Below are 27,415 nucleotides of genomic sequence, written 5' to 3' on the forward strand. Positions count from 1 at the left end.
ACACACACACACACCTGTTCTGTCCTGTGTTTGGTGGTCACACACACCTAGGTCACCTTCATTCAGTCCTTCCTGATGTGTTCATTCAACAGTAGAAAGGTTCAAGTAGTCGTGACGGTTCTGGTGGTGTCAGAGGAAGCAGTCGCAGGCCTAGGATTCCTGATGGGATGTCATTGCTGTTGTCAATGCACAGAGATTCACCTTTCTAGACGAGACCTCTGATAATTCCAACTCAGTGATGTAGTGGAAGATAAACTCAAACTAAAACCTTTTTAATTGTGTGAATAGGGTCTATATACCCTTTTTACCACTACACCCCTGCACTACAACGTACGCATAACCAAACATGTATGTTCCTGAATGAATGAGACATTCAGAAGATGCAAAAGAGAATGTAACTAAATACTATAATACAATGAAAGAGCAGTGAGGGAACAATTCTCAGTTCCTGTAGTGGTATTTTAGTAGGGCTAAGTACAGATCTTCACCACTGGAGGGCAATGAATAGCAAGCAGTAAGGAATGTGATTTCCTGAACTGGTGCAAGACTAGAATACTCCACTACATGTCAGCATTCTGTAAGATATGAAGACAGCTATAATGACCACGTTGACATCCAAAGTAGCCAACAATTTCAATATAAAGTTATTTCACGCAGGAGTCAGGCAAACGCTTTACCAAATGCTCTTACCTGCAAATGAGTGATATGTATTAGTATGTGATAACATAGTCCAATTTTGGGGTATTAGACAAACTCATATTTCAGTTTGAGGCAACTTGCGGAAAACGGAAAGTATAGTTCCTCAAGTCAACTGCAATAGCTGTCAAAATGATCAGATGCGGACTTGGTCAACCATAATAACAACCATAATAACAGAATGCAGCATCAGTACCAAGGAAATGTACTTGCGCAGTTCTCCTAAACTTGCACCTTATAGGAGGGGTGTACCTCATCCACATGAATTGTATTGCATTGATTACATCTACAAATACAACTGTGTGCACACCGGAAGCACAATTAACGTCACTTAAATTACTTTCTTCACGTAAAAAGATCAAGATACACATTGCAAAGACTATAATTTTTGTGTTTAGGATTTTAGCTCACCCTATTTTAGAGTTATTATGGTAAAACCATTACCGTGTTGCGCGGGAGCAGGAAAACTTGTGTTGGCTGCTTAGCTAGCTACGAATATAGTACTCATTTGGTAAGCATTTTACATTTTCTTCTAGGTAACACCATTCAGAATGTTTGTGAATATGATACTAACATACACACAATCAAATTCCTTTCTTAACGATATGAATTAGTTCGTTTTGAACTGAGGTCAAAGCTAGAAAGACAGCGCATGTTCATGTTGTCACCGGAAAATACTAGAATGTCGCGAAAAGGAAACATTGTATCTAAACACTAGGTTAAACACTAAACACATTTTGACAAGCATGAAAATGTATCTACATGTAAACATATGTAATGCCCTGTTCATGGGTCGCGGGAGAATCGGCATTTTGAATGAAACTGGATTCGTCCACGTTTCTGTTTGTGTGTACGAGCCGATGGGCTAATGCATGGAGGTAAGGGTTAGTGCCCTTGCTACATACCCACACCGTTATGCACGAATCATCCATGTCTTCTGAGTCGGACTCTTGTAGAATGGATCCACATCTGAAACTTAATTCAGGTGTGCAATAGGTAGGTGCATGGTCCTGTAAACATTTTCTCAATTGGCTTTTTAGTAGTTCTTGATGCATTTAATCTAGCTGTTCTTTCTGTGTATGTAGGCTAAAGTTGCACCGTGTAGATGATCTGTGTATTATTATTATTATTATTATTATATCAAATCACATCAAATTTGATTGGTCACATGTGTCAACATAGTGCGGTACGTCGCAAGAAGAATGGCTCGGGATTACAAACCTGGTGACCTGATCTTTGCGAAGATGAAGGGCTACCCTCACTGGCCTGCCAGGGTAAGTCAATACACAAGACAAGTTACTTCCATTTACCATAACGACGTATGTAGAGCTGGGCGAGATCGAAAAAAAATCCATATCGTTATAAATTGCCTGAAATGATGCAATTATGATACATTTATAATAACAATGTGCACCACATTTGTTTTTTTGATGTATTATCCTTTTAATCTACTGCTACTAGTTTGATGGTTGTAGCCATCAATTGTCCCATTAACAATCACTCATATTAGCACAATTATTTCATTTCAAACTTCATATTTCTCTAGTATAGGCTACTTATCGTAATGAACGATATCAGTAAAATGCCTGTGATAAGTGATGGGTATGGTCTGTCGATTATTTTTGGTTTATCGGCCCAGCTCTAACTTATAGTCATTTTTGTCTTATTTCATGGTATTATAGAGTTGTTACTTCCATTCTAAACTTATTTTGAACACTTAAAGCACTTGTTACACAGATCATTTGTCACATAGGGCATTTATTAAAGATGGGTGTTTTGAATTGTCTGCCAATTACATGACATGCGCATACTAGGCTAATCAATTCACTGCTCTTTCCCTTTCTACCAGATTAATGACTACTCTGATGGCGCTGTGAAGCCGGCCAACATGAAGTTTCCCATCTTTTTCTTTGGTACCCATGAAACGTAAGAAGTTAGCTACAGTAGTTCCCTTTGTCTCACCCATACACTATACTACAATACACTACACCCTCTATCTGAACAATACACCAGTACTTGATATTGGCATTGTGTACAATATACATATCAGTTTGAGCACCAGAAAAGCATCTAAGCATTGACTTTCCTCCTCTATTGCAGTGCATTCCTCGGCCCCAAAGATATATATCCCTACCTGCCCAATAAAGAGAAGTATGCCAAGCCTAACAAGAGAAAGGGCTTCAACGAAGGCCTGTGGGAGGTTGAGAACAACCCAAAGGTGGAGCTGAATGGAGAGAAGGTTTGTTTTATCGCCTCTCTTTTGTCATGTTGCTCTGGTTCGTGTTCATTAGGGCACACAACGGAAGACGTTATGCAACAGAAAATGAATCTGAGCGTTCAGCCTGGCCTCAGAGCCATATGAAAAGTACTTTACGTATTTCTAAGCACCTCTAAGACGTACTGTATGATGCCTATTAATGGTCTAGTTAATAGGCATCATACAGACAGAAACAAAAGCGGGGAGGATGGGGGGCCTAATCCGCGACCGTCTAGGTTGCACGTTGAGAGTCGGGTCAGGGACAACTGTAGCATTTTAGCTAGCCCATCAAATCTAATTGTATTTGTCACGTACACAGTTTACAGCAAGTATAAACGGTGCAATGAAATACTTATGTGCTAGCTCCCACAACAATCAGTACATTAATCAATTTACTTCCATTTGGTGCCTAATGAACATGACCCTGGAGTTCTCTATGTAGGTGGGGTTGCCCTAATGGTTAAAGGGGCAGTCTACTATTGCTACATCAGTTTTTGGACTGTTAAATTAATGATATATAGCCATTGATTCTTGAAGAATATAACTTATAAATGCCTCATGAGCTTAGTTCAAATGTCATACCCCATCAGAACCCAGAATATAAGCTTGTTTAACTCAACATTACATATTTATTTTTTTAAGTCAATGTAAACACACTGTATGGCTTCAAAATATGTGGTTAAATCTATCATTTGGATATCATGGATGGTCAGTCGTTGCATCCATAGCTCTGCCTATGAATGCGAGAGCAGTAATATTCTATTTCTCAAGGCCCATCCCTCAGCTGTTTACCAAAACAAGTGACCCCTTTTTGTTATTGTTTCAAATGTGGATTTCCCCTTTAAGGTTGGGTTTTGGGGTTAAAGTAGTCTGTTCCTAGGTCTGTGATTTAGGAATGTTTTGGGTAACATGTTTGGTTTTCTTTGATTAGCAAATGATGCTGTCGGATAACGTAACGGAGAAGGACTCTGACAGTAACCCGGAAGGGGACGAGGAGGGAGATTATGAGAAGAGGAAGAAACCCAAAGTAAGCTAACCATTCTACCATCTACCTTAATTCATTGGTCATTATTTTTATATGGACTTTACTGTGTTATTCACGTGAACACCATAGAATACTGACTAACCTCACTTTCTTGACTAGCACCATGCCTACGTAACATTAAATGCTGTGCGCTCTTGTACCAATGTGTCTGCTGTTGATGTTGTCTCCTTTTGCCAATGGTACCGTGCTTTGTGTCGTAATAACCCAGGAGGCAAATCATGAATTGGCAAATGTTATTTGTGGGGTATATTACTAGTACTTGACCAGAGTTGTTTGTCCAAGCTGAATCCCAATTACGTGTGGAATTGTCTGGGAGCGAAGGACTGAAGTCAAGGGAGAGACAGGGCCCAACTTCTCTCTCTGTCTAGCTGTCAATTGGCCCCACTAAATAACTAACCTCCCATACCCTGGGCCCTGTGTGTTTGGTATGGTTACCCAGGTGTCGGGGGCTGAGAGTGAGGCTGGACAGGAGGAGGATGATGAGGAGGAGGAGGATGGGGGCATGCAGGTCTCTGAACAGGGACAGCCCCAGGGCCAGGATGTACGTACTGTTGCATGATGGGATAGGTTACCCACCCCACTTAGGGAAAGCATGATTTGGCACCTGGTGATTTTCATTTTATAGGTCGTGTTTTTTTTGTTCCTATTGCTAGGCAACTGTGTTACCATTGGCTTGCACGACTACCATTGCAAAGCCGTAAGGTGATGGTTTGGTGCCGTACCCTCCCTCTGTTTCTTAGCTAGCCTGGTTTTTCTGTTGGTAACAGTAGTATTTTGAGTGTTTTACAACTGTACCACTGAACTACAGAGAGGATAGGGGTATGCAGGGTTATTTCACTGTAGTGAATGGTGAGAGGGCAGGGCAAAGAGAGAGGAGTTTTCAGTACCTGTCTTTAATAGAATAGATGGATAGTGGTGTGATTGTGTCCTTAAAATAACCACTGTCATTCATTTTGAACAAACCTGGGCTCTCACTATGGGGGATCACGCAAATGTTGTGTTTAGTGAGAGTGGTCATTCACCATAAAAATGTAAATAAATGGGTAAATGTTTTTGTGAATTAGATGTGGTATGTTAAATGTAATTTGCATGACCTGAATGCATGTTCCTTCCCTTTCCTTCCCACCTCCTAAAGGTTTGATGTACTAGACTGTTTTACTGATTCAGGCAAGCTTTTAATTGGTGGGCTGAACTACAGCAATTCTTATCAGTTAAAGCAACGTATTTATGTTTTATTTTTGCATGGCATTCTATGTCGCTATGGAGAAAGGTAAGTTGCTCTCTTGCGCCAATGACTGATCCTTCATTTGATAGGAACTGTTCTGGGACTTGGGAACTAGACTCTTGCCTGCTGACTTGGTAGGTGTAATACCACAGTAATCCACTAGATGTGGCTGAAACACAACTTCCCCTATTTTATGGCAAGGACAGTTGGGAGGGAATTATTACAATACAGATGTAGTCAAATATATTGACACCCTTGCATGGTTTATATTGGCACCTTTGTATGATTTACTATTTATTCTAAAATGAGTTAAAATTGAAAAAGAGTTTGGTGTTTACACGTGTATTTGTTTGATTTACTACAACTGTACATGACAAAAAATAAATACATTAAGATTTCTAACTTCAAAGTAAAATAATGGCTTGGATTAAATTGATCAAATTCATTTGTTTGGAGCCAATGATCCTTGTTTACTGTAATTTCTCACCTGTGCTAAGTTTCATGTGCCTACAGGGTAAAAATAGCAATTGAAAAGAAAAGCAGAACATTCTACTCCATTGCACTGCATTGTGAAGTGCAAAGTGTGCTAATCTATTTGACTGCATCTGTATGTGTGTTTTTTCTAGGACCCCACACCAAAGGAATCTACAGACACTCCCAAACCCAAGAGAAGAAGGAAGAAAAAGGTATCCCATATCCTCATTTATAAACTGGGTGGTTCGAGCCCTGAATGCTGATTGGCTGACAGCCGTGGTATATCAGACCGTATACCACGGGTATGACAAAATATTTTATTTTTACTGCTCTAATTACATTGGTAACCAGTTTATAATAGCAATAAGGCACCTCTGGGGTTTGTGGTATATGGACAATATACCACGGCTAAGGGCTGTATCCAGGCACTCTGTGTTGCGTCATGGATAAGAACAACCCATAGCCGTGGTATATTGATCATATACCACACCCCCTCGGGCCTTATTGCTTAAGTATAACATGAATTAACCTAATCTAGACATAATACAACTTGTCAATCACTTTGAAACTAAACTCGGTGTCTTGTGTCTCTTGTCAGAGTGATGTAGAGGCCGACTCTGAGAAAGAGGACGCTGCCAACAGTCCCACATCCAGCCCTCAAGGTACAGTGTCTGTCAATGCAACCCTCTACCTTTCCCACTGTTGCAGGTGTTGGGTGCGTGTGTGCAAGACAGCAGACCTACCCCAGGCACTCTATTGTTTTGTCAAAGGGTAAAACAACAACCAAAGTAATGGAAAACAGCTTGCATAGCGCTCCTCTGTATTGGGACAGTAGTGTCCCCCCTCATTATGACAACTCGTAACTACAAACTCTATGACCTGTGTGTGTGTCCAGGTGGAGAGGGCCCCACTCCTAAGCGGCGAGGCAGGAAGACCAAAGCTGAGAAGATGCTCCTACTCCAGCAGCAGGACCCCCAGGGCTCAGGCAGTGACATGTACAGTTGCATTATGTGGTTATGGTTCATCTGTCTTTCTTACCTGCTGTTATCTCCTGTAGAGGTCTCTTCAGCAGGCTTCTCCTTGTCCGACTGTGGCTTCTTATCATCAGGACTGGAGTCACCATTAGTTTAATCTAGAGCAAGAGACATACAGACAGACAAACACACACACAAATACATACAATAAGAGCAAATGTGCATTTACAAGAACAATAAATGTGTATTTCAGTTCTATGTCTCTAATAGAATCTCTAAATGAGACCCATCTGCTGATTTTAAAGGATCCACTAGTAATCCATCATTAACGGACTGTTAAATTGTCAGAAAAACAACAGCGGCTCAACACTACTGTAGCTACCATTGAGCAACATTGCTTTGACTTTCCTGGGTAAAAGAACTCCTAAAAGACGTTTCTCTCCATTCAGGGACACTGCTGAGTCGGAGAGAAAGAGAAAGAGGACGCCGGAAGACAAGTCCAAGAGAGGAGAGGAGGAGAAGAGGCTGGACGGGAGGAGAAAGAAGGAAGACAACAAAGGGAGAGAGTTGGAGGGGAAGAAGGACCCTGATGCTAAACGGAGGAGACAGACCAAAGAGGAGAGCTCCTCTGACTCGGAGGACCAGGAGGTGGGTGTTCCACAACCAGACAGGGGAAGTGTCCCAAATGGAACCCTAATCCCTCTGTGGTACACTACTATTGACCAGGGCCCATAGGGAATAGTGCACTAAACAGGTAATAGGGTGCCATTTGGGACTTGGAGAGGGTGAACCACAATCAATCACTTCACCAACAGGGATTGGCTAAATTCGTCACACCTGGGCTGCATTCCAAATGGCACCCTATTCCCTATGTGCCCTAAATAGGGATTAGGTTGCCTGGGGCTCTGGTCAAAAGTAGTGAACTAGTTATTCTAATTTAGTTACTATTTCCACTATAACAGAGTGTGCCCTAAATAGCCTAGTGGAGCAGACAGTTACACAGTGAAACCATGTCATGACAAACGGTGTCAGCAAAGCATGTCTACATGTATGTACATCCAATCAGCATCTCTTTCTCCACCCCGTTAACCAATGTAACCATTAGAAGAGCAAGGGGGCTGCGGGAGACCGCAAGCGGCAGCATCCCACTCTGACCGAGACAGGGGACAAAGACGATCGTCAACGACGCAAACAAGACGAGCAGAAAGAGTAAGGCAACCATCTGTCTATCCATCCGTCTTATCGATCTTATCTATCTCCCAACACTCACCTTTCTATTTAGTATCCCATGGGGGCTCCACATTCCCACACGGGGGCCCCACATCACCCCACACGGGGGCTCCACATCACCCCACACGGGGACTATACATTTTCAATGGCTAGTGATTTTATTTTTTACTGCTCCACCTAAAACTGGCTCCCGACGTGACAGTCGGGTGTGTAGAATGCCATGTGTCAGAGGTCACTGTGACAAGATGGCAGGGTCAGGGTTTATGTCGAATGGCAGCCGCAGCGGGAGGACAGGGGAGTGACAGAATTGGATGTCAGACATGAGGGTCATTCCATGTGCACAGGTCACAAGGGCCCTGCCTGGCTGGCGCTGGGCAGAAGTCTCCATTAAAAACACTCCGTAGGGGTCTGGATGGGGCGGGAATTGGGTTCCCTGTTCTGTACAGCCATCTCAAATGATCTCCAGTTGTTATGTTGATGGAGTTTTCAGTGGTGCCACTCTTAAAACGACTGGCAGTTCAGTTTGGGTGTGTGTGTGTGTGTGTGTGTGTGTGTACATATGAGGTTTTTGGTAAGTCATTTGCATGTGAACTTCAAATTGAAATGGACACATGACCTGAGTTGATTTGGTGCGTTAATTGTCTTCTGTGTTTCAGGCAAAACAAAGACAATGGAAACAAAGTGGATGAAAGGAAAGGAGACAAGAAGAAAGGTGACAGTGTGTTGGTGTTTTCTCATGGACATTATGAAGATCATTGCTACTTGTCCTCTGTCGAGATAGCTCAACTCTGGCTTTCATGAACGAGTCATGACCGATGTCGGTTTTTGTTTCCTTCATCGCAGAGATATCCACAGAATCGAGGCTGCAGAGGTTGCACGGAGAAATCAAAATATCCCTCAAGATTGACAACCCAGTAAGTTGCCCTAAACCTAGACCCTGCCTTCTACAGAGCCCTTACCCAAGGGACAATCACTGGGGTCATTTTACACTATCACTTTTTGCAGAAGAAGAAGCTTTCAAATCACTGTAGGTTTTAGTTGGGAGACAGTTTAATGGATCCTCCTAGCCTTGCCATTGTAAGCTGAAGGGTGTTTTTGGTTTTGTTTGACATTTGTGGCCGTCACACTTTGACTGACGCCAGAGTCTAGTTGAACCTTATCTTGACCTGTGATGGATTCAGGTCTTCAGAGCAGACAAGTTCATTGAGTAAAGCATCAGGTTTCTGTCTGGGTTTACATGAGGCTTAAAGAAAAAGAAGCTGCTCTTTTTGGTTAGACCGAGGGTGAAATTATTATGCAATGGTATTTCAAGTTGAAAGTTTTGTGTGTCCGTCTATTGCAACGGATGGCTCTGCTGCTACTCTTAACCTTCAACCCCACCCCTTCCCAAACAACACCAACAACACCATATTTATGGGAGGAGAAACATCTAATCCCATTTTGTATTGGTCACGTGCACCGAATACAACAGTGAAATGCTTACGAGCCCATTCCCAACACTGCAGAGTTAAAAAGTAAGACCAATATTTGCTAAATAAAATGGTAACACAATAAAAAACAAATAACGAGGCTATATACAAGGAGTACCAGTGTGGACAAGGGGAACACTAGTTGTCATTGAGTTCACTTGACCTCTTGACACCTTCCTGACTGTTACCAGACGTCTTTCTGGGTGACATATAATATGCCATTTAGCAGATGCTTTTGTCCTGAGTGACTTAGTCATGTCCATACATAGACCATTATTCCCAGTCAACACATACGTTCTCAAATGGGCAAAACGGTTATATTGGTGACACAACCAGCAGCAGTTATATTGGTGACACAACCAGCAGCAGCAATATTGGTGACACAACCAGCAGCAGTTATATTGGTGACACAACCAGCAGCAGTTATATTGGTGACACAACCAGCAGCAGTTATATTGGTGACACAACCAGCAGCAGCTATATTGGTGACACAACCAGCAGCAGCTATATTGGTGACACAACCAGCAGCAGCTATATTGGTGACACAACCAGCAGCAGTTATATTGGTGACACAACCAGCAGCAGCTATATTGGTGACACAACCAGCAGCAGCTATATTGGTGACACAACCAGCAGCAGCTATATTGGTGACACAACCAGCAGCAGATATATTGGTAACACAACCAGCAGCAGCTATATTGGTGACACAACCAGCAGCAGCTATATTGGTGACACAACCAGCAGCAGCTATATTGGTGACACAACCAGCAGCAGCTATATTGGTGACACAACCAGCAGCAGCTATATTGGTGACACAACCAGCAGCAGCTATATTGGTGACACAACCAGCAGCAGCTATATTGGTGACACAACCAGCAGCAGTTATATTGGTGACACAACCAGCAGCAGCTATATTGGTGACACAACCAGCAGCAGTTATATTGGTGACACAACCAGCAGCAGTTATATTGGTGACACAACCAGCAGCAGTTATATTGGTGACACAACCAGCAGCAGTTATATTGGTGACACAACCAGCAGCAGTTATATTGGTGACACAACCAGCAGCAGTTATATTGGTGACACAACCAGCAGCAGCTATATTGGTGACACAACCAGCAGCAGTTATATTGGTGACACAACCAACAGCAGCTATATTGGTGACACAACCAGCAGCAGCTATATTGGTGACAACCAGCAGTTATATTGGTGACACAACCAGCAGCAGCTATATTGGTGACAACCAGCAGTTATATTGGTGACACAACCAGCAGCAGCTATATTGGTGACACAACCAGCAGCAGTTATATTGGTGACACAACCAGCAGCAGTTATATTGGTGACACAACCAGCAGCAGTTATATTGGTGACACAACCAGCAGCAGTTATATTGGTGACACAACCAGCAGCAGTTATATTGGTGACACAACCAGCAGCAGCTATATTGGTGACACAACCAGCAGCAGCTATATTGGTGACACAACCAGCAGCTATATTGGTGACACAACCAGCAGTTATATTGGTGACACAACCAGCAGCAGCTATATTGGTGACAACCAGCAGTTATATTGGTGACACAACCAGCAGCAGCTATATTGGTGACAACCAGCGGTTATATTGGTGACACAACCACCAGCAGCTATACTGGGGACAAAACCACCACCAGCAGCTATATTGGGGACACAACCACCAGCAGCTATATTGGGGACAAAACCACCAGCAGCAGCTATATTGGGGACAAAACCACCAGCAGCTATATTGGGGACACAACCACCAGCAGCTATATTGGGGACACAACCACCAGCAGCTATATTGGGGACACAACCACCAGCAGCTATATTGGGGACACAACCACCAGCAGCTATATTGGGGACACAACCACCAGCAGCTATACTGGGGACAAAACCACCAACAGCAGCTATACTGGGGACAAAACCACCAGCAGCAGCTATACTGGGGACAAAACCACCAACAGCAGCTATACTGGGGACAAAACCACCAGCAGCAGCTATACTGGGGACAAAACCACCAGCAGCAGCTATACTGGGGACAAAACCACCAGCAGCAGCTATACTGGGGACAAAACCACCAGCAGCAGCTATACTGGGGACAAAACCACCAGCAGCAGCTATACTGGGGACAAAACCACCAGCAGCAGCTATACTGGGGACAAAACCACCACCAGCAGCAGCTATACTGGGGACAAAACCACCAGCAGCAGCAGCTATTTGGGGACACAACCACCAGCAGCAGCAGCTATACTGGGGACACAAACCACCAGCAGCAGCAGCTATATTGGGGACACAACCAGCAGCAGCAGCTATATTGGAGACACAACCAGCAGCAGCAGCTATATTGGAGACACAACCAGCAGCAGCAGCTATATTGGAGACACAAGCAGCAGCAGCTATATTGGGGACAAAACCAGCAGCAGCAGCTATATTGGAGACACAACCAGCAGCAGCAGCTATATTGGAGACACAACCAGCAGCAGCAGCTATACTGGGGACACAACCAGCAGCAGCAGCTATACTGGGGACACAACCAGCAGCAGCAGCTATATTGGGGACAAAACCACTACCAGCAGCTATATTGGAGACACAACCAGCAGCAGCAGCTATATTGGAGACACAACCAGCAGCAGCAGCTATATTGGAGACACAACCAGCAGCAGCAGCTATATTGGAGACACAACCACCAGCAGCAGCTATATTGGAGACACAACCAGCAGCAGCAGCTATATTGGAGACACAACCAGCAGCTATATTGGAGACACAACCAGCAGCAGCAGCTATATTGGAGACACAACCAGCAGCTATACTGGGGACACAACCAGCAGCAGCAGCTATATTGGGGACACAACCAGCAGCAGCAGCTATATTGGAGACACAACCAGCAGCAGCAGCTATATTGGAGACACAACCAGCAGCAGCAGCTATATTGGAGACACAACCAGCAGCAGCAGCTATATTGGAGACACAACCAGCAGCAGCAGCTATATTGGGGACACAACCAGCAGCAGCAGCTATATTGGAGACACAACCAGCAGCAGCAGCTATATTGGAGACACAACCAGCAGCAGCAGCTATATTGGGGACACAACCAGCAGCAGCAGCTATATTGGGGACACAACCACCACCAGCAGCTATACTGGGGACACAACCAGCAGCAGCAGCTATATTGGAGACACAACCAGCAGCAGCAGCTATATTGGAGACACAACCAGCAGCAGCAGCTATATTGGAGACACAACCAGCAGCAGCAGCTATATTGGAGACACAACCAGCAGCAGCAGCTATATTGGAGACACAACCAGCAGCAGCAGCTATACTGGAGACACAACCAGCAGCTATATTGGAGACACAACCAGCAGCAGCAGCTATATTGGAGACACAACCAGCAGCAGCAGCTATATTGGAGACACAACCAGCAGCAGCAGCTATACTGGAGACACAACCAGCAGCAGCAGCTATATTGGAGACACAACCAGCAGCTATATTGGAGACACAACCAGCAGCTATATTGGAGACACAACCAGCAGCAGCAGCTATATTGGAGACACAACCAGCAGCAGCAGCTATATTGGAGACACAACCAGCAGCAGCAGCTATATTGGAGACACAACCAGCAGCAGCAGCTATATTGGAGACACAACCAGCAGCAGCAGCTATATTGGGGACACAACCACCACCAGCAGCTATACTGGGGACACAACCAGCAGCAGCAGCTATATTGGAGACACAACCAGCAGCAGCAGCTATATTGGAGACACAACCAGCAGCAGCAGCTATATTGGAGACACAACCAGCAGCAGCAGCTATATTGGGGACACAACCAGCAGCAGCAGCTATATTGGAGACACAACCAGCAGCAGCAGCTATATTGGAGACACAACCAGCAGCAGCAGCTATATTGGAGACACAACCAGCAGCAGCAGCTATATTGGAGACACAACCAGCAGCTATATTGGAGACACAACCAGCAGCAGCAGCTATATTGGAGACACAACCAGCAGCAGCAGCTATACTGGAGACACAACCAGCAGCTATATTGGAGACACAACCAGCAGCAGCAGCTATATTGGAGACACAACCAGCAGCAGCAGCTATATTGGAGACACAACCAGCAGCAGCAGCTATATTGGAGACACAACCAGCAGCTATATTGGAGACACAACCAGCAGCAGCAGCTATATTGGAGACACAACCAGCAGCAGCAGCTATACTGGAGACACAACCAGCAGCAGCTATATTGGAGACACAACCAGCAGCAGCAGCTATATTGGAGACACAACCAGCAGCAGCAGCTATATTGGAGACACAACCAGCAGCAGCAGCTATATTGGAGACACAACCAGCAGCAGCAGCTATATTGGAGACACAACCAGCAGCAGCAGCTATATTGGAGACACAACCAGCAGCAGCAGCTATATTGGAGACACAACCAGCAGCAGCAGCTATATTGGAGACACAACCAGCAGCAGCAGCTATATTGGAGACACAACCAGCAGCAGCAGCTATATTGGAGACACAACCAGCAGCTATATTGGAGACACAACCAGCAGCTATATTGGAGACACAACCAGCAGCTATATTGGAGACACAACCAGCAGCAGCAGCTATATTGGAGACACAACCAGCAGCAGCAGCTATACTGGAGACACAACCAGCAGCAGCAGCTATACTGGAGACACAACCAGCAGCAGCAGCTATATTGGAGACACAACCAGCAGCAGCAGCTATATTGGAGACACAACCAGCAGCAGCAGCTATATTGGGGACACAACCACCACCAGCAGCTATACTGGGGACACAACCAGCAGCAGCAGCTATATTGGAGACACAACCAGCAGCAGCAGCTATATTGGAGACACAACCAGCAGCAGCAGCTATATTGGGGACACAACCAGCAGCAGCAGCTATATTGGAGACACAACCAGCAGCAGCAGCTATATTGGAGACACAACCAGCAGCTATATTGGAGACACAACCAGCAGCAGCAGCTATATTGGAGACACAACCAGCAGCAGCAGCTATACTGGAGACACAACCAGCAGCTATATTGGAGACACAACCAGCAGCAGCAGCTATATTGGGGACACAACCAGCAGCAGCAGCTATATTGGAGACACAACCAGCAGCTATATTGGAGACACAACCAGCAGCAGCAGCTATATTGGGGACACAACCAGCAGCAGCAGCTATATTGGAGACACAACCAGCAGCAGCAGCTATATTGGAGACACAACCAGCAGCTATATTGGAGACACAACCAGCAGCTATATTGGAGACACAACCAGCAGCTATATTGGAGACACAACCAGCAGCTATATTGGAGACACAACCAGCAGCAGCAGCTATATTGGAGACACAACCAGCAGCAGCAGCTATATTGGAGACACAACCAGCAGCAGCAGCTATATTGGAGACACAACCAGCAGCAGCAGCTATATTGGAGACACAACCAGCAGCTATATTGGAGACACAACCAGCAGCAGCAGCTATATTGGGGACACAACCAGCAGCAGCAGCTATATTGGGGACAAAACCAGCAAGGGTTATGGCCAATTTCAGTTAACTTACTGAATTGAAATGGAATTGACCCCATCCTTGCACAATACTGTTGTTATTTTTTTGGGGGGGTAAGACCTATTTTTGTTTAATAGGCTGTTACTCACCTGGTTGAAGAAGATAAATAGTTTGTTCTCTGTGTGTCTGTCTCTTGTCTGCTTCTCTTTTCTGTGTGTGTGTGTGTAGGATGTGAAGAAGTGTCTGGTGGCTTTGGATGAGCTGGGCATGCTGCAGGTCACCACCCAGCACCTGCAGAAACACTCAGACCTCATTGCAACACTCAAAAAGGTAACGTCTGTCAGAGCTGCCCACACACACACACACTGTTCTCAATGCCTTTTGTTTCACCATAAGCCAAGTGACCAATCATTATGCTAGTCTCTCCACACAGCTGTTGTGTCCTGAGTTAATGTTGAAGTGTGAATGTCACTAAAAGTGTCCCAGAATTCATGTGATGACCCTGACTGCTGGGGTTGAGGGTAGAGCTTCCCCTACATAGACTCACACCTGCTGCCACTTGGCCCTCTCCTTCTGCTTAGGTCATCACATTATAAGAGTACATAAGAACATCTGCTAATTGTATGCAACTGTGGGTGCATGTTTATATGTTCGTGCATACTTTATACCCCATGTACATACTGCTCTTTGCTGCCAGATCTCGAGATTTAATAAGTGAAATGCTATTGATATTCTAATACATGTCCTTTAGCAGACTCTTTTAACCAAAGCAACTTACTCATTTGTGCATACATTTTACGTATGGTTGGTCCCGGGAATCAAACCCACTATCCTGGCGTTGCAGGCGCTATGCTCTACCACCTGAGCTACAGGGGACCAGCTATATCTCCTGTATTTACTGTTTGCTCTCCATGGGTGGGCAGATCCGAAGGTTCAAGGCCAGCCAGGACATCATGGACAAGTCCACCATGCTGTACAACAAGTTTAAGAGCATGTTCCTGCTGGGGGAGGGGGACCAGCTGCTCAGCCAGGTGCTCAACAAGTCCATAGCAGAGCAGAAGCAGCAGGAGGAGGCCAGGAAGGGAGCCCAGAGGAAGGCTGAGAGGGCCAGGGAGAACAACACAGGTACTGTGAGGAGAGAGGGACTGGGGCTCTGTTCCTATATCCACACTGGTAAACTGCACACTAGTCAACTTAGTAAAGCCAAGAGTGGTGCTTTGAAGAAGGCTGAGCGAGAACAGGGAGAACAACACAACAATGGGAGTGGGACTGGGGTCTTTTGGAGTGGCAGATAAGTGATGAATGTAAGGGAGGTGGTTTGGTGACCCACTACTGACTGTATGTCTGGACCTAGAGCTAAACCCAAGGCTTTAGCTCAGTGGGCTAATGCAATTTGGAGTCATGTGGTTGATACCTGATCACTCACAATAGCTGGGTTTAGAAGTTGTCCAAAAGCACTGGTCTCAGATCAGATTAGCCTACAGAATCCTTCAGAAAGATGAAGAAATATTTCCCAGTATCTGTGGTTAGGGTCAACGCTCTACATATTCCTCCTTGGGAATCTGATAGAAATCCTAGATGTGATGAGCGTCAACTAGAGGTCGGCCGATTATGATTTTTCAACGCCGATGCCGATTATTGGAGGACCAAAAAAAGCCGATACCTATTAATCGGCCGATATTTTTATTTGAATTTACTTTTAATTTTTATTTGTAATAATGACAATTACAACAATACTGAATGAACACTTATTTTAACTTAATATAATACATCAATAAAATCTATTTAGCCTCAAATAAATAATGAAACATGTTCAATTTAGTTTAAATAATGCAAAAACAAAGTGTTGGAGAAGAAAGTAAAAGTGCAATATGTGCCATGTAAAAAAGCTAACGATTAATTTCCTTGCTCAGAACATGGGAACATATGAAAGGTGGTAGTTCCTTTTAACATGAGTCTTCAATATTCCCAGGTAAGAAGTTTTAGGTTGTAGTTATTATAGGAATTATAGGACTATTTCTCTCTATACGATTTGTATTTCATATACCTTTGACTATTGGATGTTCTTATAGGCACTTTAGTATTGCCAGTGTAACAGTATAGCTTCCGTCCCTCTCCTCGCTCCTACCTGGGCTTGAACCAGGAACACATCGACAACAGCCACCCTCGAAGCAGCGTTACCCATGCAGAGCAAGGGGAACAACCGCTCCAAGTCTCAGAGCGAGTGACGTTTGAAATGCTATTAGCGCGCACCCGGCTAACTAGCTAGCCATTTCACATTGTTTACACCAGCCTCATCTTGGGAGTTGATAGACTTGAAGTCATAATGCAATGCATTGCAATGCAGCGCAATGCATTGCGAAGGGCTGCTGGCAAAACGCACGAAAGTGCTGTTTTGAATGAATGCTTACGAGCCTGCTGCTGCCTACCACCGCTCAGTCAGACTGCTCTATCAAATCATAGACTTAATTATAACATAATAACACACAGAAATACGAGCCTTAGGTCATTAATATGGTTGAATCCGTAAACTATCATCTCGAAAACGTTTTTTTCTTTCAGTGAAATACGGAACCGTTCCGTATTTTATCTAACGGGTGGCATCCCTAAGTCTAAATATTCCTGTTACATTGCCCAACCTTCAATGTTATGTCATAATTACGTAAAATTCTGGCAAATTACTTCGCAACGAGCCAGGCGGCCCAAACTGTTGCATATACCCTGACTCTGCGTGCAATGAACGCTAGAGATGTGACAATTTCATGTTAGCAGGAAATATTAACTAAATATGCAGGTTTAAAAATATATACTTGTGTATTGATTTTAAAGAAAGGCGTTGATGTTTATGGTTAGGTACATTGGTGCAACGACAGTGCTTTTTTCGCAAATGCGCTTGTTAAATCACCCGTTTGACGAAGTAGGCTATGATTCAATGATAAATTAACAGGCACCGCATCAATTATATGCAACGCAGGACATGTTAGATAAACTAGTAATATCATCAACCATGTGTAGTTAACTAGTGATTATGTTAAGATTGATAGTTTTTTATAAGATAAGTTTAATGCTAGCTAGCAACTTACCTTGGCTTCTTGCTGCCCTCGCGTAACAGGTAGTCAGCCTGCCAATAAACCTACCATTAAAATTATAGACTGATCATTTCTTTGTCAGTGGGCAAACGTACAAAATCAGCAGGGGATCAAATACTTTTTTCCCTCACTGTATGCCCGCATATCATCATATGATTTGACACTGTATTTAATCAGTTATGGTGGGTTGGATCCAGACTGGAAATACACGCAACTTTTGCATAAATCGTCATGTTGTCAATGGGAGATTCATTGGAATGAAAATTGGCGTTAGCATTGTGCATTCATCCCTGTATGAAAAGAGTGTTGTCTACTGATCATATAGGCTTTGGTGTTCTGGTCACGTCATTGGCCACCCTCTATGACCGGTTAGGCCACGTGCGTAGACTAAAGCCTTGTTCACACTGCAGGCCTTAAAACCTGTTAGGGCTAGGGGGCAGCATTGACACGGCTGGATAAAAAACATACCCGATTTAATCTGGTTACCACTCCTACTCAGTAACTAGAATATGCATATACTTATTACATATGGATAGAAAACACCCTAAATTTTCTAAAACTGTTTGAATGGTGTCTGTGAGTATAACAGAACTCAAATGGCAGGTCAAAACCTGAGAGATTCCTTTACAGGAAGTGGCCTGTCTGACCATTTCTGGAACTTCTTTGCCATCTCTATCATTTACTAAGGATCTCTGCTCTAACGTGACACTTCCCACGTCGTCCATAGGCTCTCATAGCCCGGGAAAAAAGAGAATGTCGTCATTCCAGCCCCAGGCTGAAACACATTATCGCCTTTCTCAAGTGGCCCATCAAGAGACACTAGCTTATGCGCGTGACCCCGACCGCCCCCGCCTTTGGGATTTTTTTCCTCTGTTTGCCGAAAAGGAGATTCCCTGTCGGAATTTTATCGCTTTTCTACGAGAAAAATGACGTAAAAATTGATTTTAAACAGCGGTTGACATGCTTCGACGTACGGCAATGGAATACTTTGAATTTTATTGTCAGGAATTGCGCCAAGCGCGACACTTCTTTACTATTTCGGATAGTGTCTGGAACGCATACGAACAAAACGCCGCTATTCGGATATAACGATGGATTATTTTGGACCAAACCAACATTTGTTATTGAAGTAGACGTCCTGGGTGTGTATTCTGACGAAGACAACAAAAGGTAATGACATTTTTATAATAGTAAATATGATTATGGTGAGTGCTAAACTTGCCGGGTGTCTAAATAAGCGAGCCCGTGATGCCTGGGCTATGTACTTAGAATATTGCAAAATGTGCTTTCACCAAAAAGCTATTTTAAAATCGGACATATCGAGTGCATAGAGGAGGTCTGTATCTATAATTCTTAAAATAATTGTTATGCTTTTTGTGAACGTTTATCGTGAGTAATTTAGTAAAATGTTAGCGAATTCCCCGTAAGTTTGCGGGGGGTATGCTAGTTCTGAACGTCACATGCTAATGTAAAAAGCTGGTTTTTGATATAAATATGAACTTGATTGAACAAAACATGCATGTATTGTATAACATAATGTCCTAGGGTTGTCATCTGATGAAGATCATCAAAGGTGAGTGCTGCATTTAGCTGTCTTCTGGGTTTTGGTGACATTATATGCTGGCTTGAAAAATGGGTGTCTGATTATTTCTGGCTTGGTACTCTGCTGACATAATCTAATGTTTTGCTTTCGTTGTAAAGCCTTTTTGAAATCGGACAGTGTGGTTAGATTAACGAGAGTCTTATCTTTAAATGGCTGTAAAATAGTCATATGTTTGAGAAATTGAAGTAATAGGATTTTGAAGATTTTGAAAATCGCGCCACAGGCTGGCAGTGGATGTTACGTAGGTGGGACGAATTCGTCCCGCCGGTCCCATAGAGGTTAATGCACAAATCAGTTTAGTTTTTTTAAGTCTGTTTTGGAATACTGACTGTCCAAATGGCAAGTTACATGTGACCAAATTGGAATTGTGTGTGTTCAGACAACAGTCATTTTCTGACTTGGCTACTCTAGTTGTCATAGTAACGACGGGTGGTGTTCGTGACGTGCTTCCTATCACTCCAGAAGAGTAGCAAGCTAAGGTGACAACAATGCCTGCCATGGACATTTCCCAGTTGGCTTTCAATGTTCAAAATCAGTGTTAGGGTTGTGGAGGTCATGAAATCTGGTCAGCAGGTTATTGTCATGCAAAGACTGCCGGTTTCACGGTAATTGACCGTTAATTAACAAACACCTTTAGCATCTCCATGCCTCCTCACATACAAGCTGCTGATTTGCCCCTTTTGGAACAGTTACATTTAAAAAAAAGTCTAAATCAACTTAATGTACACCATCGCAATAAATCCATTTATTTTAGTCAGGTCTAAAGAAACATGATATGAAGAAAATGTATTTCAGAAGAACAGCATAGGAGTTGGCCAGGCTACTGTAGGCCTATTGGGGCTAGGGGGCAGTATTTTCACGGCCGGATAAAAAAAGTACCCGATTTAAACTGGTTACACTCTTGCTCAGAAACGAGAATATGCATATAATTAGTAGATTTGGATAGAAAACACTCTAAAGTTTCTAAAACTGTTTGAATGGTGTCTGTGAGTATAACAGAACTCACATGGCAGGCCAAAACCTGAGAAGATTCCATACAGGAAGTGCCCTGTCTGACAATTTGTTGTCCTTCCATTGGCTCTCTAAAGCCGCCAGAAAGTGGAATGGGGTGTCTGCTGTCTCTGGGCAAAGTACAGCAGCAGAGTTTGTAAGTGGTCAGCCTGGGGACAGTGAGACTGAGATGCGCATTCACGAGACTTCTCCATTTTTTTCTTTCAGCATTTGAATGAATACAACGTTGCCCGGTTGGAATATTATCGCTATTTTACGAGAAAAATAGCATAAAAAGTGATTTTAAACAGCGTTTGACATGCTTCTAAGTACGGTAATGGAATATTTTTAAATGTTTTGTCACGAAATGCGCTCGCGCGTTACCCTTCGGATAGTGAACTGAACGCACGAACAAAACGGAGGTATTTGGATATAACTATGGATTATTTGGAACCAAAACAACATTTTGTTGTTGAAGTAGAAGTCCTGGGAGTGCATTCTGATGAAGAACAGCAAAGGTAATCCAATTTTTCTAATAGTAATTCTGAGTTTAGTGAGCCCCAAACTTGGTGGGTGTCAAAATAGCTAGCCGTGATGGCCGAGCTATGTACTCAGAATATTGCAAAATGTGCTTTCGCCGAAAAGCTATTTTAAAGTCTGACATAGCATTTGCATAAAGGAGTTCTGTATCTATAATTCTTAAAATAATTGTTATGTATTTTGTCAACGTTTATCATGAGTAATTTAGTAAATTCACCGGAAGTTTTCGGTGGGTATGCTAGTTCTGAACATCACATGCTAATGTAAAAAGCTGGTTTTTGATATAAATATGAACTTGATTGAACAAAACATGCATGTATTGTATAACATAATGTCCTAGGAGTGTCATCCGATGAAGATCATCAAAGGTTAGTGCTGCATTTAGCTGTGGTTTTGGTTTTTGTGACATATGCTTGCTTTGAAAATGGCTGTGTGATTATTTTTGGCAGGGTACTCTCCTGACAATCTAATGTTTTGCTTTCGCTATAAAGCCTTTTTGAAATCGGACAATGTGGTTAGATTAACGAGAGTCTTGTCTTTAAAATGGTGTAAAATAGTAATATGTTTGAGAAATTGAAGTTATAGCATTTTTGAGGTATTTGTATTTCGCGCCACGCGATTCCACTGGCTGTTGACTAGGGTGGGACTAGCCCAGAGAGGTTTTAACTGGCTATGCTCCATGCCATGGGCTTGTTCATTTAGCTGATAATATAGAAGTCCCATCGCATTATTTGATGTTCTATGATTTTATAGTAAGAAGAATATAATTGAACTTAGCTGCATAAAATAGAAAGGATATTTTTCCCATTACGGAGCGAGTGTGCATATGAAGTATGTATGTTGAGCATAAAAGTGACCATTTGAAACTGGTCTTTTATATGCTAGATTTAGAGTTATTTGGGAACTTTTGATTGTGAATGATACAAACATTAGAATGTCTTAGAAATCAGAACGTATATATGGGCAGCATGATGCGACTATAGGCTATGGATGATTTTGAAAAAGTATTTAAAAAAAAGCGTGCGCTCTGTTCCTTGCCTCAGGCTGCACAGCTGTTCCCATCAACTGATCATATTTTCACCATCAGACTATTCTCAATTTAATCTGGTCTTTACTAATATGTAACATTTGTTTTGATTTAGAATGTTCCATTTATCAAATGGGCAGGAACAGGGGCAGGGGAAAAAATATGTAATCTGTCTTCACTGGAATAGCGAATGGAGGCTGCGCTTTCCCACCAGCCCGTTTTGTAAGCTACTTTCCCACCAGCCCGTTTTGTAAGCTACTTTCCCACCAGCCCGTTTTGTAAGCTACTTTCCCACCAGCCCGTTTTGTAAGCTACTTCGGGTTTCTAGACAGCATGTGCTTTAATATGAGCAGCTGAGAAATAAATATAAGAATACTTATTTCACTCCAAGCATGTCACCCAATTAATTATGAACATTCCCTATTACTAGGCTATTCAAAATGAAATACAAATTCACTAATTGTAGGCTAACTGTGAGCTGACCTGCACAATGAACCAACAGCATGGCCTAGGGCTGTACGTTCTCTCCCAGACTCATGGTATACATTTTGGAGCGTAGCATAAGGTAACCAGTCTATCCAGTATGCATAATAATACAGTCCACACTGAAAAGCAATTACTAGAATTTGTATAGGCTAGACCAATTATGTACCAAATACATCTTTAAATCAGGTTTGTTTTTCTAGCATGTGTAATATGCAGTAGGCTTATGTATTTTATAACAGCTTAATTCCATGTTCTTTTTTGGGGGGGCCTGGGCTCATAAGCCTATACATCAGCTCCAATATGCTTATGGGAGTTTTGAATTAATCATCACCTTAAAAAGAGCTGTCCAACCATGTTTTACACTGTTCAAATGAATCCTCACCTTTAGAAAGAGCTGTCCAACCATGTTTTACACTGTTCAAATGAATCCTCACCTTTAGAAAGAGCTGTCCAACCATGTTTTACACTGTTCAAATGAATCCTCACCTTTAGAAAGAGCTGTCCAACCATGTTTTACACTGTTCAAATGAATCCTCACCTTTAGAAAGAGCTGTCCAACCATGTTTTACACTGTTCAAATGAATCGTCACCTTTAGAAAGAGCTGTCCAACCATGTTTTACACTGTTCAAATGAATCCTCACCGTGAGGTGAGTTTTAAAAGTAAGATAGGCCTACTGTTTTGATAAATGCTTGATGTGATTTTCAATTGTATTTGCATTGACATCAGAGTGGTTAGAGAGACAAAAGAGACCTGAGTAGGAGGCCATTAGGACCCGATGGTAGTTAGCAAGTTGGGTAATACCAAAGCATGTCCAGAGTGCATAAAAGGAGATTACCACAAACGGTTACGTGGAATTTTACTGCGGTCATGACTGCCGGTGTGGCGGTAATATGAGTGACCCCTAGTAAAAAAAAAACGTTTTAAAGTTTCAAAGTACACTGCTCAAAAAAATAAAGGGAACACTTAGACAACACAATGTAACTCCAAGTCAATCACACTTCTGTGAAATCAAACTGTCCACTTAGGAAGCAACACTGATTGACAATACATTTCACATGCTGTTGTGCAAATGGAATAGACAACAGGTGGAAATTATAGGCAATTAGCAAGACACCCCCAATAAAGGAGTGGTTCTGCAGGTGGTGACCACAGACCACTTCTCAGTTCCTATGCTTCCTGGCTGATGTTTTGGTCACTTTTGAATGCTGGCGGTGCTTTCACTCTAGTGGTAGCATGAGACGGAGTCTACAACCCACACAAGTGGCTCAGGTAGTCCAGCTCATCCAGGATGGCACATCAATGCGAGCTGTGGCAAGAAGGTTTGCTGTGTCTGTCAGCGTAGTGTCCAGAGCATGGAGGCGCTACCAGGAGACAGGCCAGTACATCAGGAGACGTGGAGGAGGCCGTAGGAGGGCAACAACCCAGCAGCAGGACCGCTACCTCCGCCTTTGTGCAAGGAGGAGCAGGAGAAGCACTGCCAGAGCCCTGCAAAATGACCTCCAGCAGGCCACAAATGTGCATGTGTCTGCTCAAATGGTCAGAAACAGACTCCATGAGGGTGGTATGAGGGCCCGACGTCCACAGGTGGGGGCTGTGCTTACAGCCCAACACCGTGCAGGACGTTTGGCATTTGCCAGAGAACACCAAGATTGGCAAATTCGCCACTGGCGCCCTGTGCTCTTCACAGATGAAAGCAGGTTCACACTGAGCACATGTGACAGAGTCTGGAGACGCCGTGGAGAACGTTCTGCTGCCTGCAACATCCTCCAGCATGACCGGTTTGGCGGTGGGTCAGTCATGGTGTGGGGTGGCATTTCTTTGGGGGGCCGCACAGCCCTCCATGTGCTCGCCAGAGGTAGCCTGACTGCCATTAGGTACCGAGATGAGATCCTCAGACCCCTAGTGAGACCATATGCTGGTGCGGTTGGCCCTGGGTTCCTCCTAATGCAAGACAATGCTAGACCTCATGTGGCTGGAGTGTGTCAGCAGTTCCTGCAAGAGGAAGGCATTGATGCTATGGACTGGCCCGCCCGTTCCCCAGACATGAATACAATTGAGCACATCTGGGACATCATGTCTCGCTCCATCCACCAACGCCAAATTGCACCACAGACTGTCCAGGAGTTGGCGGATGCTTTAGTCCAGTCCTGGGAGGAGATCCCTCAGGAGACCATCCGCCACCTCATCAGGAGCATGCCCAGGCGTTGTAAGGAGGTCATACAGGCACGTGGAGGCCACACACACTACTGAGCCTCATTTTGACTTGTTTTAAGGACATTACATCAAAGTTGGATCAGCCTGTAGTGTGGTTTTCCACTTTAATTTTGAGTGTGACTCCAAATCCAGACCGCCATGGGTTGATAAATTGGATTTCCATAGATTTATTTTTGTGATTTTGTTGTCAGCACATTCAACTATGTAAAGAAAAAAGTATTTAATAAGATTATTTCTTTCATTCAGATCTAGGATGTGTTGTTGTTTCTTTTGAGCAGTATATATGATCCAAAAGGACTAGCCACAGCAGTCAACTAGCTAGCTGTTTAGCTCTCTAGACTTGAATTAAAATTAGCTACCACTTAACTGATATCAGCAGCGATATGCCTATCAGTCTAACCACCTAAGGAATAAATAAATTTGACTATCACATGGCCAAAAGATTTGAATCATTTCAAACCACATACAAATGTGTTCAATTCATGTGATTTTCGGTTGTTCAGTGCAGGTAAAATACAGATTCTAATCAGTATGCAAAAAGCCATCTTTAGTTGCGCAGCAGCCTTACCACCATAGAATTCAATTTCTGTGATCCTATAACTTTTCAGACTATGACCGGTCTGTAGGCATTATGCCCTTTTTTTATGATGGCCTCCGTAAGTATTAACATGATCAGGAGGGCTGTGTTCTAGTCGGGACCACATCCGTACCACTTAGCCATACCTCAGACAAGTGTCTCTATGAAACAGGCAGTTACAATGGATGGAAAATCAGATTAGTCTCCGCCTGGCCCAGATATAGGCATGAGTGTATCACGTCATCCCCCTCCTAACTCCTCCAGGAGATTTCAGAGTTGGTGTCGTAAAAGGAGAGCTGGAAAAATGATGTGTGTTTGGGCAAGAGGATGGTTATCTGTTTGGATTATTAATGCAGGCTGAAACTGAAAGTGTGTGTGTGTGTGTGTGTGATGCTTGCTCTAGATAACAATATGAATGGTGACTCCAGTCCTGATGATAAGAAGCAGGAGTCGGACAAGGAGAAGCCTGCTGAAGAGGCCTCTACAGGAGATAACAGCAGGTAAGACTTACAGATGGACTGGAGGATGGACAGACCGACAGGGGCCAATAGGTTCTGGGTGTTTGGAGGTCTGTGTTTGCTCACAAGACTTAACCAATCCTGCATAAGCCATTGGCGAATGTCCTCCATCTCACTCTGTTCACGGTATCTCTTTGGATCTGAGTAGGTTTCATGAACAAGAAGTCCTAAACCAAGCAAATTTTCAAAGTATCCGTATTTTGTCAATTTGCTAGTTACATCCCCATTTGTTTAACTTCTATAAACGTTCTTAACAGTGCTGTGCTAGTTGCCGTCCCATTTTCTAATCCCTTTACCTGCAGTGTAGTGAAGGCCCAAGAGGAATCCACCTGATGAAGAAACATCTGACTGACTAAACTGAAGGGGATGTTGGTGCTGCTGACCTGCTCCTGAGTCCTGACTGATCTGTGCTGATCCCACCTGGACACACTAGTCCAAACACCACCAATAAGAGGTTAACTCCTATTGCTTTGACATCATGTCCCTCAAGTAGTACAAATCCAGGCTCTTTTCTGGTCTGAACACGTCTTAAACCCTACAGAGCAGTGTCTTCCAAAGTCCTATTTTAGATTTAATTATTTTATGATGAACGCATCCACTATGGCTGTTTTTAAACTGATGGTAGTAAAAAGTGGTTACACAAGGAAAATGTTTAATACTTGCATATCTAACCCATCCCTGACCTCACTTTGTTTAAACTATTCTGCTACATGGTGAAAAATGGACAGTATCATGTTTGAGAAGGTCATGGCAAAAATAGTGAGTCAAGGAAGCATTATAGTCTGTTTTAAAATCACTTAACGTTTGACATTGCAAGATCTTTCAGTTCTACAAGATAGATTAAATATACGGTAGTTACTGGAAGGAGTCTGTATTACTTGTTAGTTTAGTAAAATTTACTCAATACTGACCAATATTACTCCGGGTAGGTGCACATTTTTGTTCTTGCACAGAAAGGAAATACTACTTGTGTACCAAAGTTTTTTTCCACTCGCACACCCAAGTTTAAATGTCTGTCTGTTGTTTAAGTCCTCCAATTTGCTGACAATGATGTAAATAAGAGTATTTTTGTGCCTGTTTTGCCTCCTTTGTAATAAAGCATTGGTTCAGTAACCTTTTGTCAGTAACATAAATTGAGTTATTTTGTTTGAAACAAATGAGTAATTCATTTTTAATGTGGTCAAATATATTGGCACCCTTGCATGATTCACTTCAACAAAAAAAAACTTGTTTACACTTCACAGGACCAAATCAAAACTGAAATTAATATTTTTCACTTAAGTCAAAAATGGCCTAGACTAGCTTATTCAAAATCCATTAATTTGGAGGCCATGAGTCTGTCATTTCTCACTTGTAGTAAGTTGCAAGAGCCTACAGGGTAAGAGAAAACAGAACATTCTGCTCTACTGCAAAATACAAGTGACCTCATCTGTATGCATTCAAATAAATTGCTTCTATCAATGGTACTGTA

The 27,415-nt window shown here is 43.2% G+C and overlaps 1 protein-coding gene across 4 annotated transcripts; it reads left to right on the forward strand.

The window, feature by feature from the left end:
• Window positions 1–1,027: 1,027 nt before the first annotated feature.
• Window positions 1,028–27,057, forward strand: LOC106610301 (PC4 and SFRS1-interacting protein). 4 transcript variants are annotated; one of them, XM_045722849.1, is made up of 17 exons: window positions 1,028–1,207; window positions 1,879–1,970; window positions 2,546–2,622; window positions 2,797–2,935; window positions 3,885–3,980; window positions 4,438–4,539; window positions 5,850–5,909; window positions 6,296–6,359; window positions 6,593–6,692; window positions 7,121–7,319; window positions 7,777–7,880; window positions 8,558–8,613; window positions 8,745–8,815; window positions 15,127–15,228; window positions 15,822–16,023; window positions 25,830–25,926; window positions 26,243–27,057. In XM_045722849.1, the coding sequence occupies exons 2-17, from the start codon at window positions 1,899–1,901 to the stop codon at window positions 26,298–26,300; spliced, it is 1,599 nt and encodes a 532-aa protein (XP_045578805.1). In that variant the 5' UTR covers window positions 1,028–1,207; window positions 1,879–1,898; the 3' UTR covers window positions 26,301–27,057. The 4 variants fall into 4 exon arrangements, with proteins under 4 accessions (XP_045578805.1, XP_045578806.1, XP_045578807.1 ...); XM_045722850.1 differs by having other exon boundaries at window positions 26,252–27,057; XM_014209580.2 differs by having other exon boundaries at window positions 1,030–1,207; window positions 26,247–27,057.
• The last annotated feature ends 358 nt before the right edge of the window (window positions 27,058–27,415 follow it).

Source organism: Salmo salar, chromosome ssa08 (genome assembly GCF_905237065.1).
Source record: "Salmo salar chromosome ssa08, Ssal_v3.1, whole genome shotgun sequence".
Lineage (NCBI taxonomy): Eukaryota > Metazoa > Chordata > Actinopteri > Salmoniformes > Salmonidae > Salmo > Salmo salar.